The sequence below is a fragment of the Pleuronectes platessa genome, chromosome 13, assembly GCF_947347685.1.
Source record: "Pleuronectes platessa chromosome 13, fPlePla1.1, whole genome shotgun sequence".
Classification (NCBI taxonomy): Eukaryota; Metazoa; Chordata; class Actinopteri; order Pleuronectiformes; family Pleuronectidae; genus Pleuronectes; species Pleuronectes platessa.
In genome coordinates, this window is record NC_070638.1 from 12750239 (window position 1) to 12770337 (window position 20099).

At 41.7% G+C, this 20099-nt stretch overlaps 1 protein-coding gene across 1 annotated transcript; it reads left to right on the plus strand.

The window, feature by feature from the left end:
* Nucleotides 1-136: 136 nt before the first annotated feature.
* Nucleotides 137-19770, plus strand: klhl24a (kelch-like family member 24a). Its single transcript, XM_053437128.1, has 8 exons — nucleotides 137-426; nucleotides 2295-2413; nucleotides 2502-3346; nucleotides 4967-5151; nucleotides 8332-8450; nucleotides 13419-13607; nucleotides 15826-16014; nucleotides 16137-19770. Exons 2-8 carry the CDS (start codon nucleotides 2339-2341, stop codon nucleotides 16335-16337), a joined length of 1803 nt encoding a protein of 600 aa, XP_053293103.1. The 5' UTR covers nucleotides 137-426; nucleotides 2295-2338; the 3' UTR covers nucleotides 16338-19770.
* The last annotated feature ends 329 nt before the right edge of the window (nucleotides 19771-20099 follow it).

The following is a 20099-nucleotide window of genomic DNA, read 5'->3' on the forward strand; positions in this document are numbered from 1 at the left end:
TAGAACTTCAGTTTGTTTGCAAACAAAGGAGAGCCACGTGGAGAACCACAAGCATCTGGGTAGCGTAGTTTCTGGATGAGCAGGACCAGCAGGCGGCGTTCTCATTCGAACTCCGTTACCCATGATGCATTGCGGCCGCGCAGCTGGGTCGCAGCAGAGGGCTGGATGTGTTTTTCCTCCTGACAAGTATAAATGGCCTCAGTGTTTACAGTTAGTTATTAGAGGTTCTATGCTGCTGTCGCCAGCTGGAAGTCAAAATGTCTCCGCCGTGCAACAGCACAATGTGTTTCTCTTAACTGCTCGACACTGGTCTAACTTCACAGGAGACATTTGTTTTCCCCCCCAGACTTTTTGTTGTTGTTTTTTTTTTCTCCCTCCTTCACTTGTAACTGAAGAGGACGCGTCGAGAGGAAACTTCTGCTCGAGGTAAACACTTTTTATTCTCAGTAAAGTACGTAGTTAAAGTTTGTGAATCTACGTTCACCTCGGGCTGAATTTGTGAGTCAAAGAGTTCATTCCCTGTTGTTGTTAAGGGTTAACGGTCAGCCAGAGGCAAGTCTCCTTTGTCTGATAAACGCAAGCTCACAGTGTGGTTACCCCCTGCTGACTTAAACTTATACATTATTATAGGATACTTAACTTTATATATCTGATGCTTCAAATGACATATTTAAAAACTAAGATGTTTATAAAATGACAATAATAGCATTATTATTACTATTATTATTATCATCATCATTAAACAAGTACGTTTTTTCACATCCCAAAGTGCTCTACAATGGGAGCAAAGATAAAACAGGCTAGTAATAAAAACATCTGCAAAAATGTTGTATAATGTCTGCTGTAAGTCTTTGTCAGTTTCAGTAGAACTTTATCTTTTTTTACTTGTGTAACAACGCACAATAAGACAGTTAAAACATGATTGACCCATTCTAATCAACGCTTTAATAATGCGCCAAAGTTACATATCATATGTGATATTATTATTATTATAATATTATTTTTGTGACTTTTTACAAGTACAACAGCCCACAATAAGATAACAAATAAATGAACCAATTGATTCATAGTTATTTTTATTATTATTATTATTATTACTATTATTATCTTTATATGTTGTGTTATTTTGTTGTGTCCATTTGAAGCTTTAACTGTGTAACTATTTTTAACCTGTGTAACAGCAAATCACAAGAGAGTTAAAGTATGACTCAAAACAATCAGCTCAACGTCACTCTGCCTTATTTGTTTTGTATTCTTGAGTCTTTCCCTCCTCTGCGAAGATTACGCACAAAGTAAATATCTGATGCGTCAGACACCACCGGCTAAACCTGTCCTCTGGTCTAACGTGACCTCAACGAGCTGCTGCTGCTAATGCTAATGCTGCTGCTAATGCTAATGCTGCTGCTAATGCTAATGCTGCTGCTAATGCTAATGCTGCTGCCAATGCTGCTGCTGGCAAATATAGCTCATACAGTGTGAGTCTCCAGAGGCTGAGTCAGTATTAAAAATAACCCAAAGATAAATGACCTTACAGGAGCAAAGGCCAACTATACCACAGGCATTGTTGCCATAGATAAGAGATTGTAATGCTTTGATCGAATGTTTGCAAGAACTGGAGAACAATATGTCCTGAAATGTACACATGTTTTTTCTCTGTAATTCATGGAGCACCCTGGTTGGTTGTTATAAGAAACTTCTTTTAAACAAACAGATGTTGTAAGATCTGCATGGAAAGCATCACTGAAGGTTATCAGTGGCGTCTACTTGGCACCTGTCTTTCAACTGCTTATTATGTAGAGTCTAATACCTTACCTGCCCCCCCCCCCCCCCCCACGCTTCATCGAAACAAACCTGACTGACATGTAGGCAAACCCTCTCAACCGTAGCTCAGCCTCTCTCCCGCCTGTGTCTCCTCAACCATCTTCCGTCCCATTTTCCTCCGAGGGACAATTGTTCCCCAGCAGCGATGAGCTGGAGGAGGTGTCCCTCAGTTTTTCTGTGCAGCTCAGATTTCATTCCTTGGAAATGTTCTCTTAGTCATTTTTGGAACACCCCCACAGGCAGCAGAATGGGAGTCATGTCTTCTTCAACTTTTGTACACATGCTTTTTGTTATTGTTCAATGAGAGCTTTGTTTTCATGCAATGAATGTTTTCCATTTGATTTAGGGTGATTCGATTAGCATTTATAAATGTGTGACGTTTCTTGGTTGTCCCCTACAACAACTTCCCAAGTTGATCGTTTGAAGTGATATTTTATGGAAACATGTACTGAATTTTCTTTCTTCACCATCAGGTCATCTTAAAGTTGAGAGAAGGTCTACGTTGAAGGCTGCAGCCATGGTGTTGATTCTGGGCAGAAGGATGATCAGGGAGGAGTCAGGGACCAGAGATTCGCCAGCCGTCAAACGCAAGGTGCTGTGAAACAAAAGATTTTCTATCGCCTACTGTCGTTTAAGTCACACATTTTTGCTAATCTTCATACATATTGTTGGTTCTTCAGGTCTTTGAGGTTGATTCCAAGACTCTAGCCAGCCAGGATGTCTTGGACTTCTGCTCTGGCGCATCCCACTCAGACGGCATCCTGCAGGTGTTCAACGAGTTCCGTGACTGCCGCCTGTTCACTGATGTGGTCATCAGCGTGCAGGGCCGCGAGTTCCCATGCCATCGCGCTGTGCTCTCCGCATGCTCCTCCTACTTCAGAGCCATGTTCTGCAATGATCACCGCGAGAGCCGCGAGATGCTGGTGGAGATCAATGGCATCCTTGCCGAGGCGATGGACTCCTTCCTCTCCTATGTTTATACTGGCCGCGCCAAGATCACCACTGAGAATGTCCAGTTCCTCTTTGAGACCTCCAGCCTCTTCCAGATCGCCACACTGCGTGATGCCTGTGCAAAGTTCCTGGAGGACCAGTTGGACCCGTGCAACTGCCTGGGCATCCAGCAATTCGCAGGGGCTCATGCCCTGAAGCAGTTGGCGAGCCGCTGCCGAAGTTACGCCCTGGCCAACTTCTCAGAGGTAGCTCAGCACGAGGAGTTCCTCGACCTGCGCAAAGAGGAGCTGGAAGAGCACATTGCCAGCGATGAGCTGTCCATCGGAAAGGAGGAGGTGGTGTTCGAGGCCGTGATGCGATGGGTGTACCACAGCGTGGAGCACAGGAAGCCCATGCTGAAGGCCCTGCTGCACCATGTGCGCCTGCCACTTATGCACCCCAACTATTTTGTCCAGACGGTAGAGGGAGATCAGCTCATCCAGAATGCTCCAGAGTGCTACCAGCTCCTCCATGAGGCCAGGCGCTACCACGTACTAGGAAATGAGATGATGTCACCCAGAACTTGTCCACGCAGGTAACTGAAATGTTGATTTACTAGTTATGAGTAAGCCAGAGGGAGATCATCCGTTCTAGATTGTTTTGTATCATACATCTTTGTTCTGTGTTGACGCCATTACTTGTTAGTGTGACTAAATGCTTAAAGCGTATGCTCGGTGAGGTCACATGAATGATTGCGCATGAACTTCGTGCTCCTTCTGCCACTGTTGTTGTAAGTCTTTGTGTGAGTGAGTGTGAGAGAGAGAGAGAGAGAGAGAGAGAGAGAGAGAGAGAGAGAGAGAGAGAGAGAGAGAGAGAGAGAGAGATTGTGCTGAACAAACAAATGTGTCATTGAATGTTTTGTAGCCCTTTATTTAAATGACAATTATAATGAGGGAGGCAGGGCAAGTTCATACACAGACAGGTTGCTGGAAATAAACGAGATGAAAAGTTGATGTGCTGCCATTATAACAAGACTCAATTATGCTAATGTGTCTGATATATCAGTCAGCCAAGTTGATCAGTTCTACATTAGTGTCGGTGAATCTGCTCCCTGATATGAAATCATAATGCAGAAAATATGGGTTTTGGTCATTTGAAAATGGTGAAAATACAATTGACAAAGAAAAGATGCCTTTGTACCTAATGTAGCTATTAATCCAGCTCTGTACACTGCACACTCTACTATAGAGTGTGGTTTTTTATGTTTTTTTGTTTGTAGAGAGTCCAGTTGGCTGCTACAATGTGATATTTGATAACGAACAAAGGTTGCCGCTGACTGAAACGCTATGAATGAGAGACAAAATACGCCATCTGGTCGCCTGCTGCGCTACGGCAACAAACGGTCGCACAGCTGCCTTTGTGTGTTGGACCTGCTGCGTGGGTTAAAGTGGAGCCGGTGCCAGTTGTCATATATCAAGGATGTGTGCCGTGTATTTCAGGTTTATTGTGTGATCTGTTCGGTTCAGCAAGCTCAGCTCCCGCACTGTCGGCTTTGTTTGCCCCGAGGGCCCAAACCTCTCCTGCTCAAAACAGATTCTCTTCTTTCTCAGTCCACACCTGTGCGTCTCTCTTCTCATGGGAAGCCCGGAGAATCAAATTAATCACTCGCACACACATAACATGAGCACACAGATAAAGCTGAATCGCTCTTGTGCTAGACAGTAAACACATGCATATAAATATATATATATAAACTGTCAATGAGTGGGAGCTTATTTTCACTGTATGTGTGGGAATTATACACCAATAAACAGCTTGTAGCCTCTATGTGGTGTCAGTGTTTCAGAATGAAGCTGCAGTTAATCAGCTGCCTGTAGGAAATGTGGTCATACTCTCGGCATGTGACGAGCAGCCAAATAGGAAAGAATTGTGATCATGGAAATTGAGCTCCCAAGCCTGTTTAGGATCACATCACACAGCCCCCTTTTGAGATTCAAGATTCCAACTTTATTGTCCAATAATGCAGGCTTTAACGAATGTGTATCTCTCGCTGGTGTATGACACACAAAAGAATACAGTACGGTACATGAGAAGACACAAAACATCACCCTAAATGCAAATAAAGAAAAAATACAAAATATTGTACAGTGACAGGACTGTGTTTCTTTTCTTCTGTCCAACCTTCCCGAACCCACCCCCCTTTTCATCTGTACAGGTCGACCGGCTTCTCTGAGGTGATCGTGGTGGTGGGTGGCTGCGAGCGGATTGGGGGCTTCAACCTGCCGTACACTGAATGCTATGATCCAGTCACAGGAGAGTGGAAGTCACTGGCCAAACTCCCTGAGTTTACCAAGTCAGAGTACGCTGTCTGTGCCCTCCGCAACGATATTCTGGTGTCCGGTAAGTTCCACATTTGCTACAAATAAATTCAATAACAGAAACTTAACTTTGATGTTCAGCCCCTGGTACCCATTGCTATGCACCTACTTATTCTGTGCTTACACTCTGATATCCATTGTTGTTATAAAGTCCAGTTTCCCTCAGTATTAATTGCTTTATTTCCCCAAAACAATTCCACTGAAGGGCTATGGTCAGTGTGTGTCTGTGCTTCACACTCCATTTGATCTCACTGTGGAGTGGCAGGAAAGGCCTTGGTGGCTCTTTGCCCTGTGTTAGCTTTACGGCCCTGTTGAGTTTCAGATGAAGGAAAATATGAGAGCAACATCTGGATGCACTCTCCAGGCTCAGCGGTGAGAGAGACCGTCATTGGTTCGCTCAGTCGTCTGCCCTTCCTGTTGGCCAATCATCAAGCTCACCACCTTTTACATCTATTCAGCAGCTTTCTAGGATCCTCTTTGTGCCAAAACCCAACAACGGTTTTCAGTTTGAGCCTTCAGCAAATATGCTGTGGTGTAAAACTAGGTCTCAGGGCCTCTTGGCAAAGCCATGGCATTTCTAGAACTTGTGCTTTCGGTAAATAAAAAACTAAACTGAACAAAACATGATGATTATTTCAACATTTATTTGAACTGATGAGGTCAGGGTAATGGTAGATGCCAACTCCAACATTGTTTTGAATATGTGCCGTGCACAAGAGGCAGTTTTGTCAGGTTGTTGGATTGAGAGCATGGGAGATCACCTTACTTTACCTCAAGTTCAAAATGTGCCTGATGAACTGCTCATGCTCAGACATGCTTCATATAAGCTGCAGGACACTACTTGAAGAAAGTTGAAATGTATAGAGAGGGTGGATTAGAATATAGATGAAAAGGAATGTTCCTTCCCTCATCTGAGAATGTGCGATGTCTTTTCATGTGCTCTCTCTGTGCACAGTGACTCACAGTCCTCGCGTGCGTGCTATCAGTCTGCCTGCAAGCACTGCCTGGAAAAGTCAACATACCCCTCCCTCCACATCTCTCTGTCTAACACATACAGGCTCACTACTACTTTATACTGTATTATCATCTTCAATGCCCCATTTTCCTTCTTTGTCTGCCCTGTCTGCATTTAATTTGCATAAAAAACACTTTCTCAACTCAACTGTTATCTTGTTATATCCCAACACATGCCTCCATGCTTCCTGTCTGTCTGTCCGCCCCTCTCCACTCAGTGGGAACTGGTGCATTTACCTTGCAGATCCTCTGGCCTCTAGCACAGCTGCAGTTAGCTGTGGTCCTAAAGAAGGATGTGGCTTAGTTGGGTATAGAAATCCTCTAAAGCCTTTTTCTTCTGGACAGCGTCTTTGGCCACTGCTGACTTTTTATCTATAGCACTTCATTCAGTTAACTGATCCCACAAGATGAAATATGTACCAACATGAAATAAATGTCTCTCTGCTGCGTGACACCACTGTAGGACTTAGAGTACGTCTGTACAATGTGTTATCATCCTATGAGTAGTGGGCTGACACTGCATGTTCGGAAGGTTATGTGAAACACTCAGAAAAGTTGTCACACAAAGTACAGCGGGGCCTCCCAAAGTAAATGCAAAGTAGTTCTAATTAACAGTGGTTGGCAGCCAGGGTCCTCCCCACCTGAGCGGAAGTTTAAGTTGTTGAGAAAAAAACCTGTCTACTAACAAGCTGTCTGCGTCCACACATTGGTCTTGGAAGCTTCACATCTTCCATCAAACAGTTTTCCAAACATGCAAATCTCTCCAGACAGAAATGTCAAAGGCAGCAGACTGTCTCTCTTTCACTACTCAGCAGATTACTGAGCGCACACACTTAGCGACAAACTTCCTTCTCTTGTCTCCTCGAGTCTGTGTTCTACTGTGTAATTTAAGACGACTGAACATTAACTAACCCCCCCCCCCCCCCCCCCCCCCCCACACACACACACACACACAGACACACACACACAAAACAGATGTGGTAGACCTGGAGGTGTTTTTTAATTTTTTTGGGGATATCTATCAACTATCTTACAGAATGAAGGAAAAAAATACTTTGTTTGCATGTGTATGGGATCGAGGTCTAGACACCTTTGTTTACACTGGCAGGTTTTCTTCATGTCTTTCATTGCCGCATGGAACCACCCACATTTCTGTCTCTACCAAAGCCAAATGTCACGGACTGACATTTTGTTTTATTTCAGTTTCAGGAGACAATCAGGTACCTGTTACTCATTAAGAGATATCACCACCATGTGATCCATTTAAGTCCTGGTGTGAAATAACACAGATTGTCACTGACCTTTCTGTTCATGTGCTCAAAAGTATACTTCTCCAGAGTTTCTTGTTGGACAAATGCCATCAGATAACTACTACCAGTTTTAAGAGCCCTGGGGCCATAAACCTTGCTCATAAAAATATTGTGGGAGTGATAAGGTTTCCCCAGTTGACCTCCATTTGATCTCCTTTAAGGCCGTAACTTGTGTGGTAAACTGGCAGGTTTCTTTCTGCAGTTCAGAGCTGAATCAAAAGACAGGTGTCTGCTTGGTGATGGCCATGGAGGGGTGGGGGGTTTATTTAGCTAGAAGGGTGCACGTGTCCGGGCTTGTGAAAAAAACATGTCCTGTTGTTTTTCTTTTGAATTTCTCATAGCACGCTCTGTTTGTCCTGAGACAACAGAACAGGTACTCGGCCATAATGCAGTAGAGTTAATTAGGCTGTAGATCCGTTCACTGCCAAAGATCCTGATTATGCTATGAATGATGGTGGCTGATGGTTATTTTGATGGTTGACACCTGTGCCTGCAACATGAAAAGTGATGCAGTGTGTTCTTGTGTGTGTGAGAGAGAGTTTATCAAGGTGCATATCAACTACATAAACAATCTAGTAGAAAAACCGAAAAACAGTAAAACCGAATGAGCAAAAAAGTTTAAATAAATAAAATATGAAATAAAAAACCTTAATTGCTAAATAAGGGTATAGAGGTGTGCCTTAATAGTACTCAGATCACATTACAAAGACAAAATAGATAAGATTGAGTAGGTTCTTCCCTGACTCATACTGCCTCCTTCCACCAATTATTGTAGTAATCTGACCTGTAGTTTTTGCATAAATCTGTCTGTACAAACTGAGCTCAAATCTCAAATATTGACCGCTGTGTGTCATCTTTTTGTTTTTTGGTGTTTTTAGGTGGTCGTATCAACGGCAGGGATGTGTGGATGTACAACTCTCAGCTCAACCTCTGGATCAGAGTGGCTTCTCTTAACAAAGGCCGCTGGAGACACAAGATGTGTGTCCTCCTGGGCAAGGTAAGGACTGGAGGGAGTCCCAAGATCTTTGCCTCTGCTTTAGGGGGAATGACAACCCCCACGATAGGACAGATTGCATCTGATGCAGGAACTGAATAAATGTTTCTGCCCTCTCGCATACCTAAAAGGAATCCTGGTAACAGGGGGCTGTGATTTACACTTTGAGAAAATGATCTGTTCTGCTGGACTGGAATTTTCCTTGGAGCCTTTCTTTCAAGTCATACTTTTCACAATCATATGCGTCAGCCCGATGTTGACGTTCTCTTACCTGAACCCTCAAAGGAATTTCTCTTTAAACATATCAAAAGCTTTACACACTGGGTGATGATTGAGATGAAGGATCTAGTCTCAGATTAGTTTCTCTGCAGCAGCAGAATCCCAGTTAAATTTGATTACAGCCTCCTTCCTGCTTAAAGTGCATCTATGTTGATGTGGGCATACTCTCATGAGGAATGACGTTTTATTTTAGTGTGGATTTGTTTGTGATCCCATTTTTTTTCTAACCCACTACTGCTAACTTATCTATGTAATTTATCCGCCATTGGTTGGGCACCCAGGTCCCTGTTGCCCCCACAGTCCCTTGAAATGCTACTTGATATCCCGCTGCATATTTACGATACACCAGGATCTGACACTGAAATGTTAGTTAGGTTAATGTCTAGACATGGCTTGATCGTTAATCCTGGATCACTGTTTATATTTCCGAGCAGTACTATTTCCAGTTTGCAACACAGGGCCCGGTGGACATTCTTGTTCCATTGCAATGGGAGTTAAATGGATGTGTGCCAGCACCTCATACTTTACCAAGTAAAGAACTGTATCATACTTTATGTGCCTCTGCTCAATCACTTAAGCCTGGTGTGGACATACATTGCGATTATCTGTCTGTCAACACGCAGCAGGTGGGCATACACAGGTGTAATTTAGCATGCATACTTTGTAAATGTAAACAGTACAAGGCTGCCCATGACCCAGTGTAATGCTGCACACATGGAAGAATAACTATAGATAATTATACTCCTATAAAATGCTTGTTGCCACATGTTGTATTTTTAAAATCTTCCGTCAAGTTTGTCTGTATTTTGTAGAACTTACATTCGTAGCATATTGTAATGACCATCATGATGCAAAACAAATGTGGACCCCTTGTGATACAAAAGAATGTTTACTTCACTTCCCCAAGTGTAATTATCTGTTATTAGTGTTGCGTAAAAGAGGAACAGCCAGTGGTTGTCTTGGTTAAAGCAGGCACAGCCCAATAGAGAGGACACATACCACTCGCAGCCAAGTTTAGTCATCACATATACAAGTGATCACACATGTATACACGGACAAAAATACAGGGATTCCTGTTAAGCTATGGGTTTAATTAGTTCAGCATTTTCTTGGTCAGAAAGGGCTTGACTCAGGAGGATTTCTCGTTGGTTCGAACAGAACACTTTTTGTTTTGGGATATCTACTTGAGGGCCAATCTGCACTGGATTTTCTGTGGCTTTCAAGCAACACCCAAAATACGTTGTTGCCTCACCACCGAAACAACAAACACTGATCATGTGATCAGCGATCAAACTAGCCACTGGTTTTCCACAACAGTGAGGAAAAAAGCTGCCGCACTGGGGCTATAAAAGTCAGTAGTTAACTCCAAAGTGAGTCATGAATCAATGTATGGTGAAAACAAGCCTGACTGACTCGGCTGCTGCCAATCAACTCCACTATAGAGGAAGCCAAGTTGAAGCTTCATAAACTTCAACTGGCTGAGCTCCCATGCTGAAAGGATTTGATAATGAAATAAGATGGCAAAGTAGATGTTTCTGGTCAGTTGTTCCATAAACACATACTGGATCTTTAAACTCAAGTCCAAGGCCTCCAAATTAGGAGCTGAAGTTTCATTACAAACGTCACACAAAACACTAGAATACCTCTGCCAAGGCCTGAGGGTCCGCTTAAAGTTAATCAAGCTGCACCAAATTGTACACACTTATATAGATACCAGTTACTGAAACATGCCTGATTCTTTAATTTATCGAGATCCATGAATCATTCCCTGGGAAGTCAGTGAAAATATCCAAACATGCCTCATCTACAATATACAAAAAAAGTAAAAGAAACGTCATGGCTGTTTTCTGAATCCACACCAAGTTTCATTGGGTTCATCCCCGACTCATCCTTCCACCAAGTTTCATGGAAATCCGTCCAGTTGTTTTTTGTGTTATGCTGCTAAATTACAGACAAACAAACAAAAGATAACCTCCTTGGTGGAGGTGGTAAATAATAACAGATATAAACAAGCAGTGATATATACAGTCCGTTCACCATATATATATATATATACACATTCACACACATCCTATTGTTTGTGGAAACAGCACTCTGTGGTGATGTTAAATCCCAGGAGATGCTCTTGTGACCACACGTGGTTTCCTATCCTGTTTTGTCCTCATTGTTTTATCATTGCCCTTCAGAACCCTGGAGTCTGCGGTATTTCATTTTCGCTTGTTTCTTCTTTCCAGGGAATGTTTCTTGTTATTGTTTCATTCCAGGTTTATATTTGGCCCATTTTATAAAAGAAAAACTACTTTGGATAATTTCCCTTCAGAATTCAGTTCCCCCATCTCCTCCTCCGGAATTTGTAGCCTGTCATTTCCTCTTTCCCTCTGTAATCTCCCCCTTTTTGAAGTGCAACACTGTTTCTCAGGCAGCATGTGTACAAGCCTCTATAATGTATGGCTGCACGCTCACAACAGTGTACTTTGTGCTGACCTTTGATTAACTGCATTGATCGATTTACTCCTTGTCGCAACCTGCTAAGTTTAAACCTGGACACACTTCTCAGTGTCCTACGGTCTGTGATGTCCTGTTGAACTGGTCTTGTTTCCATAGAGTAAAATCTAAAATGGGTCACCACTTGTTTTCCTCTCCACTGGTAACGGCTGTTCTCATCAATCATAACGTTTCACTGTGTCTCTCTCTCGCTTGTCTCTCTCTCTCTCTCTTTCGCTCTGTTCCCCTTCCCCTGAAGTCACTCAGTCTCTTGTGTTTCTACTTCTCCCTTCTTTGTTGTCAGGATGTGAAGGAAACTGTTAATCATTTAACTACGGTCAGTGTTTCAACGTGCTCATAAAATTAGCCATGCATTTGCTTGTTGAGTGTCAGTCTGCAGAGAGTCATGAAACTTGCTCGACTAAGTGTTTATGCGACGGCCACATACCTCGGTTTGATACGGAGCATGTGCTTCCAGCATCGAGCTAATGTGAAATGTTCCTATGATGATTAACACGTTCATGGTGTATTAGAACCACGTGCAGTGTTTTATCGTAGTGTTGTGTAGAGTGGTGAGGCCAAAGGGGTTGAAATCCTCACCTCCTTGGTGGAGCTAAATATCTTTGTAAGCACTTCATTCTTGTCTCGTTAACTTTATGTCTGTGCCAACATACTCGTCTTATCTCTCTAACACCTCAATTATGGCATCAAATAACCTGCTTTTGTCATTTGTTATCAGTTTAATCAACACATACACACACACACACACACACATACACACACGCACACACAGAGTACTACAATAAAAAAGATATCAGCTGATCCCTGTTCCCAGAGTGTTATCCTGTGAATTCCCTCCACCAAATGTGGGTAAGATGCTGTGTTGTTGTCACTGAAAACACATGTAGACCCACCCAACTAACACAGCTTTGGAACCACAGTCTGAGATGTTGGTCAACAAGTGCATGAAGGTGTTTTTCCCCTGTATCCCTTTTTCAGTTAGAAAAGGCGGTAGTGCTTTCAGTGAGTGCAGGTGTTGAGTGCAAATATCCATGTGCCACTTCTGTCTTTTTGTTCCTTCTTCCTCCCTCCCTCCAACTGCCTCGCTCTTTGTTTCTCTCTCTTTTCTCCGCCCCCCTCCTCCCCTCTCATTTCTCGTCTACACTTGTTTATGCTTCACATTTGGTGGAAAGACAGGAACAGCCTGAAGGTGATCTGTTGCATAAGACAAACCTGTTGATGAGCAGTGTTATGATTGAAACCAGCGATGCTGCCCATTGACACGTGATCTCCTGTATGTTATTGAGGAAATAGGACTTTGCAATAAATTATTTTCTCCTTTTTTCTCTTCTCTTCCTGTCTCTTGTTCCCACTTCTTTCTCATTTTGACATTCCTGCCGTTCCAGGAGGGTAGTATGCATAACCACGGGGCAATTTTTGTTAGCCAACAAAATTCTCCGGTTTGCAATGCTTTAGATGTGAGTGAGGTTTCGGAACTGACATTTTATCACCATTTTATTACCAAATTCAAAAACCTTTTTCCCCGATTTCGGACATTGCAGCATAGAAAACCCACTTTATAGCCAAGCCAACGTGGCCGGACGCGAATATTATTTCAAAATGTTTGTCCGAACCCGTTCCAATGGGCTCAGGTCAGTTATCCACACTCAAAACCGTGAACTATTTTGGAAATTAACAAATTAATATGAAAAAGTACACGTTCAAAACATGAATTTCTGCTGGGTGACTCATCTCGGACTAGTAGCTGAGAATAATTTATGAACGGTATTGTTGTCAGTGATGAAGACCCCAACAAACTCACACAGAGGTATAACAAGACAACGGCGTCTCAGTGTAATGTTGACGTTCAGTGTATGCAAATACATCAGTGCCTGCAGATATGCAAGGCAGTGTTTAGAGGTGTAAGAGGAACAAGTAATAGAATAATGGTGGTTCTTAAGAAGCAGTTCGTCATCTTTCTACTGCACCTGACGGACTGGTTTGTTAAGTGCTGACGTAGAGACTATTGTATTCATGCACTAGTAAGCTCGATTACAAACATCTTTTGTAAATCTAATAACGTGAGTGTGTTCATGTGCGCATAGAGTGCGCAACAATTTTTTTGATCACAAGTAAACACAACAAATGTTTTATCTGGCAATTACATTCCTCCCTCTAATAGAAGTATGTTTGTGTCTTCGTCCGCAGGTCTATGCCGTGGGAGGCTATGATGGCCAGAGCCGCCTGAGCAGTGTGGAGTGCTATGACTCCTTCTCTAACCGCTGGACGGAGGTGGCACCAATGAAAGAGGGGGTGAGCTCTCCTGCGGTGGCCAGCTGTGCCGGCAAGCTCTTTGTCATTGGAGGAGGGCCCGATGACGAAACGTGCTCAGACAAGGTGGGAAACAGATGTTTGCTGCTGCTTCAACCACACACTTGTAGCACATAGTTATAACAGACAAGGTGCTTTTTGTATCAGATAACCTGTATTCAGTTATTATACCTTGCATACACAAGGGACGTGAAAAAAACATAAAAGTAGACAAATTACAGGGTTGTCTGAACAAAATTTCAACGTGTGGGGGGGAAGGCATTGAAAAAAAAATCATTACAGATGTTTATTTTTGTTTCACGTTCATGTCATTGATTCTAGTCTTTCTTCTTGCCCTCATAAAATATGAGCATGTCTGATCTAACTCATACATTCACATGATATGTATCTTGTAAATTAAAATTATTGGATATATAACTTGTGTTCTTCCTACTGGCACAAACAAAATTATTAAGCTAAGCTAGCAGCTCTAGAGACTCCTTTTTTTTCTTTGATGAAACAAAGCTTCCTGAGTAGGCAGGATTAGATTGCTGAACTTGTTTTAGCTTGTTAATGGAGACTGGGGAGATATGAGCGTCAGTAGAATAACAGGAATGGCATCTTTTGCTGTTAAACATCACTGATTGATAGCCGATGACATGGCTGTACGATAGCTGATGTGATAAAATCCCTAGCCTGAAGAACGTCTTTCTGAATTCATTATATCCTGGTTATTATCTGCATGCCAATTTTTTTATTTTGCTGTATTACAAGTTTAAATTTGCATCAGTCACTGACAGAGTCTATTTACTCCATGAGATGACACTAATCTGCTTTGAAAACGCAAAAAAAACATTTCAGATCATGACAAACTACTCTGGATTATCCCTATTGTGTTTTGACTTAACAGCCTTGATGCTGGTTGTAAACAGGAAGAAAGTGGCATTCGGAGAGACACATCTTTGGTACAAGATTTATTTTTTCCTCTCTAGAATAGCTGATAAGTTGTTGTTTGTGCCTCTGCCGACTAAAGACTGCACAGCCACAGGCAGAGAGACAGTTTGATAAAAGTTTGTCTTGCAGCATGGCTGACTGGACGTGGCCTTAAGGCAATAGAGTTCATGGTGGCTCCACTTCCTCTTATCTCTGAAGTCTCCTTACAGGGCCAACCAATAACATTGATTCCAAAGATTGTTTACTGTTGAGGAGTGTGATGGAAATCTGGAGATACAAGAGGCTGGAAACAACAAAGTTATCTACGTGTATTTAATAAGGGGCTTTCTGCAGAAAGGATCAACACAGGGAAACCACAAGGGTCTCAGAGTGAGGATGAAGAACAGTCAAAAACACAGATCTTATATAGGAGGATTTAGGGCTGTCCTTCTGAACCAATCCAGGAAGGATACATGGGTGGGGGAAGGAGAGGAATCTAAACATTAGCAGCTGATTCACATGTGTTTCCTTAGGTGATAAGAAGACATCCACTCCTTCCTTTGATGGGTAACAAATGGTCTCAACGTATTTCAACACTAACAGTTCCGACCATAAAACAGCTCAAGTCTTAAACATTTGGTGTATGTAAATACAAGTCATAAAAGTCTCTTACAAGGCTGCAGAAACTTACTATCCAAATACAAAATAGTTTGTTAAGCATATTTAGTAAATTTTTCTACTACAGGAGAGAGAGATGTGTTGTTCACATCAGCTGTAGTCAGACAAAACAGTGCGAAAAGAGGCTATTTGAAAGACAAGTGGCATTAAAGGATCAGGTTTTTTACAGTAGCCCAGCATGGACAAACTAAAAGCCTTTTGAGTTTTTATGACAACTGAAAGCTACGACAGGTTCTCTTTCATGTTTGGAAGGGCAGGGTGAGGTGAAGGCTATCCATCTGCAACATGCAACTTCTCCACTAGATGTCACGCTGAACCTTTATAACTCATTGTACGAAAAAATAAGCATTAAGTTATTTTAATTTCTTTAATACGTCATGGCATGGACAGACATAGGGTCCAATCCTCTCCCCACAGGGGTGCCCCAAGGCTCAATCCTTGAGCCCCTTCTCCTTGCTGTGTACGCCCCTTTATTGGATCCAATTATCCACTTGCATGGCTTCTCATATCATTGCTTCACAGATAACACATCATTATACCTGTCTTTCAAACTAAATAATCCCACAGCCTTGAAGACAGTATCTGCTCGTCTCTCTCTAACAGATCTTCTAGATCAGGGAACGTCACCCTCATCTTCACCTCTCCAAGATTGATATGAGTATTTATTAACATTGTATGGAACTGTATGTCACAGGTTCAGTGCTATGATCCAGAGGAAAATTCTTGGTTACTACGGGCTAACATCCCCATCGCCAAGCGGTGTATCACGGCAGTGTCCCTCAACAACCTGATCTATGTGTCCGGTGGTCTCACCAAGTCCATATTCTGCTATGACCCCATAGAGGACTACTGGATGCATGTGGTTCAAACCTTTAACAAACAGGTAACACATTAGATGGAAATACAGTGCACCTAATGAACAAACTGTTAGATCATGCCTGCAAGAATCCAGGGATTTGTACACTGCCAGCCTACAACCTTTGATTTCTCTCTCTCTCCCTGCAGGAGAGCTGCGGCATGTCAGTGTGCAATGGTAAGATCTTCATCCTTGGCGGCAGAGGGGAAAGTGGTGAAGCTACAGACACCATCTTGTGTTACGACCCATCGTCAGGCATCATCACAGGAGTGGCCGCCATGCCACGGCCAATCTCTTACCATGGCTGTGTTACCATCCATCGCTACAATGACAAGTATCATAAGAAATGAGCATGAATAAACACACTGACACACTCACTCTGACGTGAGAGCACAAACTATCCAACTTTAACTCTTTGAAATTCATGTTCTTCATGCTTACCCCATGTACAGCTTCCTACTTTCTTTCTTTTTTTACAACAGGCACATTTTATCACACCTTTCAGCTAATGTTATTTTTCACAGCATCATGTAGCAGTTGTCGATGTGGTGCAGTAAATCTTAAATTGCTGTGCACCATAGCTATAATAGCCCTTTTGTGAAAATGCTTAGAGGGTGGTAATGTTAATGACCTGCCTAGAACTTGAGACGAAATGGAGTTAGATCAACAAGGCAGATTTGTCTCGCATTATTAGTAACGGCACAAGGTTGGAGAGAAATGGATCACGTATTACATGATTGAAGTAACCTGATCATGATTTATGTCGTCAATCTGATTGCAGAAATCCAGGAAAAACATGAGAACTTATTGAATTCTCAAAAAAAAATAGAGATCATGATAGTATAAATCAAAATGTAACCTTGGAGATTCGCTCTTAACTTTTGGAACACAGGTTAGTAGAAAGATAAGATTTCATAATCTTAAGGTTCACATACTACCCCTAGCCCATCATGTGACCTAAATGCAATGCACAGGTCTTTTGTTTACATCTGACCCCCAATTTGCTGAAAAATCCCTTTGCATATGGTTTAAAAATTAAGCTTATGATGGTTCACAATGTTTTTTCACAATATTTGTAAACATTTAAAAAAAATATATTATGGTAAGTGTAGAGGATGTATAACTTATGTTTCATACAGGAAACGTTTCGCCAATATAACCAAAAGAGCTCAAACTAATAATATTACGGTTAATATTTTGTATGAATTGTTTGTGATTCTAGTGTGATACTCGTTATGAGCAGGTAATCAGATTAACATTGAACCTTACTTTTAGATCTGGTTACCTGATGAGCTAAAGCGATCACAGATAGTGCTAATGAACAAAAACAGTGCCTTGTAGAGATAGTTAAAAAAAAAAAATTCAACGCAGAGAGTCATCTGCCTGCAGAAGCAAAAATTATGACAGAAAGATGGAATCAGGTCAAACATCAGACCTTGTGAGTGTGCACTCATTACAGCACATCACAGCACTGGTCAAGATTATCACAATAAAATACTGTCCACAAATTGTATCTCTTTTCCGTGATACTAAAAATGACGTGTTGAAAATGTGGTGAACAGTCAGCCAGCTGCTCGCCAGCAGTAACACTCGTCATAAATACAAGTTGCTCTTACCTAGGCTTAAGATATAAAGAGCAGAGGCTGTACCATCATATTGGAACACAGCCATTGATAGCACTGCCCACTTGTTTCCCTTTGTCTCTCACATCCCTGCGCTTATCACCTAGTTTCACATCCTGTGTGTGTTTCCCATTGCCCGGCTCCAACTGTGTCACCATGTGTAACTTTCTTTTTCGTCATTATTCTTATTACACTCATTCCTGACATTTTTCTTTATTTTTTAAGTTATACATTACTTCGACATTTTTTATAATTGGATGTTTGTTGTATTATTTGTAACTTTAGTGTGCCTATCAACGTTCATTGATTGGTGCACTGGGCTTGTGTGTGGTTTTGTAGGTATGAGAAGCCTTTGTAGATCAAACTCAAAGACTGTTTAGAATAGGTGGCGTGCTTGTTATGTAGGCTGAATGTAAAGATGGACGACATGACTGCCCCCAAAAGTTAAGCCAGAGCATCTCGATCGCCACCTGCTGGGTGGCTGCAGTATATGTCATATAACCTGTCTTCTCCATGTTAGTGGATGGGATATGGACCAAACTATAAAAGTCAAAGTGCACGTAAAACACATGGACAGGACGGACTCAGCGTTTGTATGTCAAATTTTAACTTCTTATCTGGATAGAGGGAGGAAGTGTCTTCCATCTTTATATGCAGTCTATGATTTGTTATGCATGTACGTTTATATGTATGCGTGTGACTTTTATGACTCAGTCTGGATGTGTTGGACGTTTGTCAAGGAGTTCCAGTGAACTCTGATGCTGGCACCTCTCACCTGTACACGTACATTTAATGATGTAACTCGGGGTAACCATAGAGACCTCCAGGTGTGTATGTGTTGATGTGTGTTTACTGGTCAGCTAAGGTGGCGTGTGTAGCAGTGCTATACCTCACGGGGGGGAATTCAGAGTTCTGAATGAGGAGGATTGTCAATGGAGTGGCTTATGGTCAGTAAAAGTCACCTTTTACAACATTTGGTGTTGATAGAGTAGAGATATTGCTGTGAACATAACTTTATTTTAAATTGTGTTTGGTTTTGTTGTTTAACCTGTATTTAAATGTGTATCTTTCTTGGTTACATATTGTGTTTCTTTTTCTGAAACTAAGAGCCCCAATTGTGCACTTTGACAGAATCCTGTTAAATGTAGAATTATATGTTGATGATTTCCTTTTCTTTCTTTTTTTTACTGTATCAGTAAATGTTCTTTGCCTTCATGTGACGTAAGACTCAGGGCCTGTCAGCTCCTCTTGTTGGCCGCTACCTGTCATAGCGCAACAGAATAACAGAATAACAAAACAACAAAGTTAGCTGCAGGCGAAACAATGCCATTATTGAGTCAGTGAGTTTAAACTTTACCTTAGGGTATTTGCTTCCGTCTGTCAGTCACAGTGACAGAATACATGGGGTGGGTGATTTTAGCTTAAATCTTTCCGAAAGGCATTTTTTTAGAAGGAGTTCTGTGTCAGGTCATCAACTGGAGTAAACACCGAAACAAAACATCCCCAGGCCCTCACATGCTCCTCAGCAGAGTGACATCCTGAGGGTTACACAGGAGGCCAACAAGAGGAGGCTGAGGGGTGAGGAAGTGGTAACGCAAAAGAGATGGAGTATTTGATGCAGAACGTGACACGGTCCCATAAAGTGGATTTCATTTTTCACTGTATAGAGACTTTCATAAATTGTTTATGCTTTTTGATAAGATTTCGTTGTTGTTTATCAATTTTATGTGGTGAATTTTGGGTCTGTGTGTTGCTGAGGTATTTGCGCTCCCACATGCTAATGGCATGCCTTAAATTAAACAGCAGAGTGTTAAAAGCGATTGATGGATTTTAGTAAGGATGCAGATTTAAGCCACATTGTATTTGATTCAATCCCAACAAGGACTTTGTTGAAAAAAGTGCGTCCATGCAAGTTGGTGGCTTTAAACTGTTTAACTGCATAATCATGCCCTATGTGCCTTTATAAAAAAAAAAAAAAAAAAACTAAAGGGTTGGGAATTCAATTGGACCATTTTGGTATAAACTTTTACTATCACCTTTCCTCAGATGCTTTTTGTTAAACTGTGGGAAAGCTTTGTTTTTTAATATCCTGGAGTGTGTCCAAATGTAATGTTTGAGTTGTGTAAGAGAACCATAAATAAAGTTTTTCTGTCTTTACCAACATTTTTGTCCTGTCTCATTTAAAAATGTTTGAAGAGTTGACTAATCTAAAACAAAATTATTGACTAGAAACGATAAATATATATATAAGGTGAGCAAAATGAAGAGGCCAGTCAGTTTTACATTTTCTCCGCCAATGTGGTTATGTTTCACCCCTGTCTACTTGGTTAGTTTGTTTGTAGCACACTACAACAACAGGAGATAGGGCGTTTTACAGTATTAGTGAAAGAGATCTGACAGGCAGGACTGATATCTATGAAAATGTGAAATGTGGTGCAGCTTGATTAAATGCGCTCAGTTATGGAAAGACCTTCGAGCATTTATAAGATA

Coding starts and splice junctions, on each gene's coding strand:
- klhl24a (XM_053437128.1), top strand. CDS start 2,339: ATGGTGTTGATTCTGGGCAGAAGGATGATCAGGGAGGAGTCAGGGACC. Junction 5,152..8,331: donor CAACGATATTCTGGTGTCCG/GTAAGTTCCACA, acceptor TGGTGTTTTTAG/GTGGTCGTATCAACGGCAGG. Junction 13,608..15,825: donor ACGAAACGTGCTCAGACAAG/GTGGGAAACAGA, acceptor TGTATGTCACAG/GTTCAGTGCTATGATCCAGA.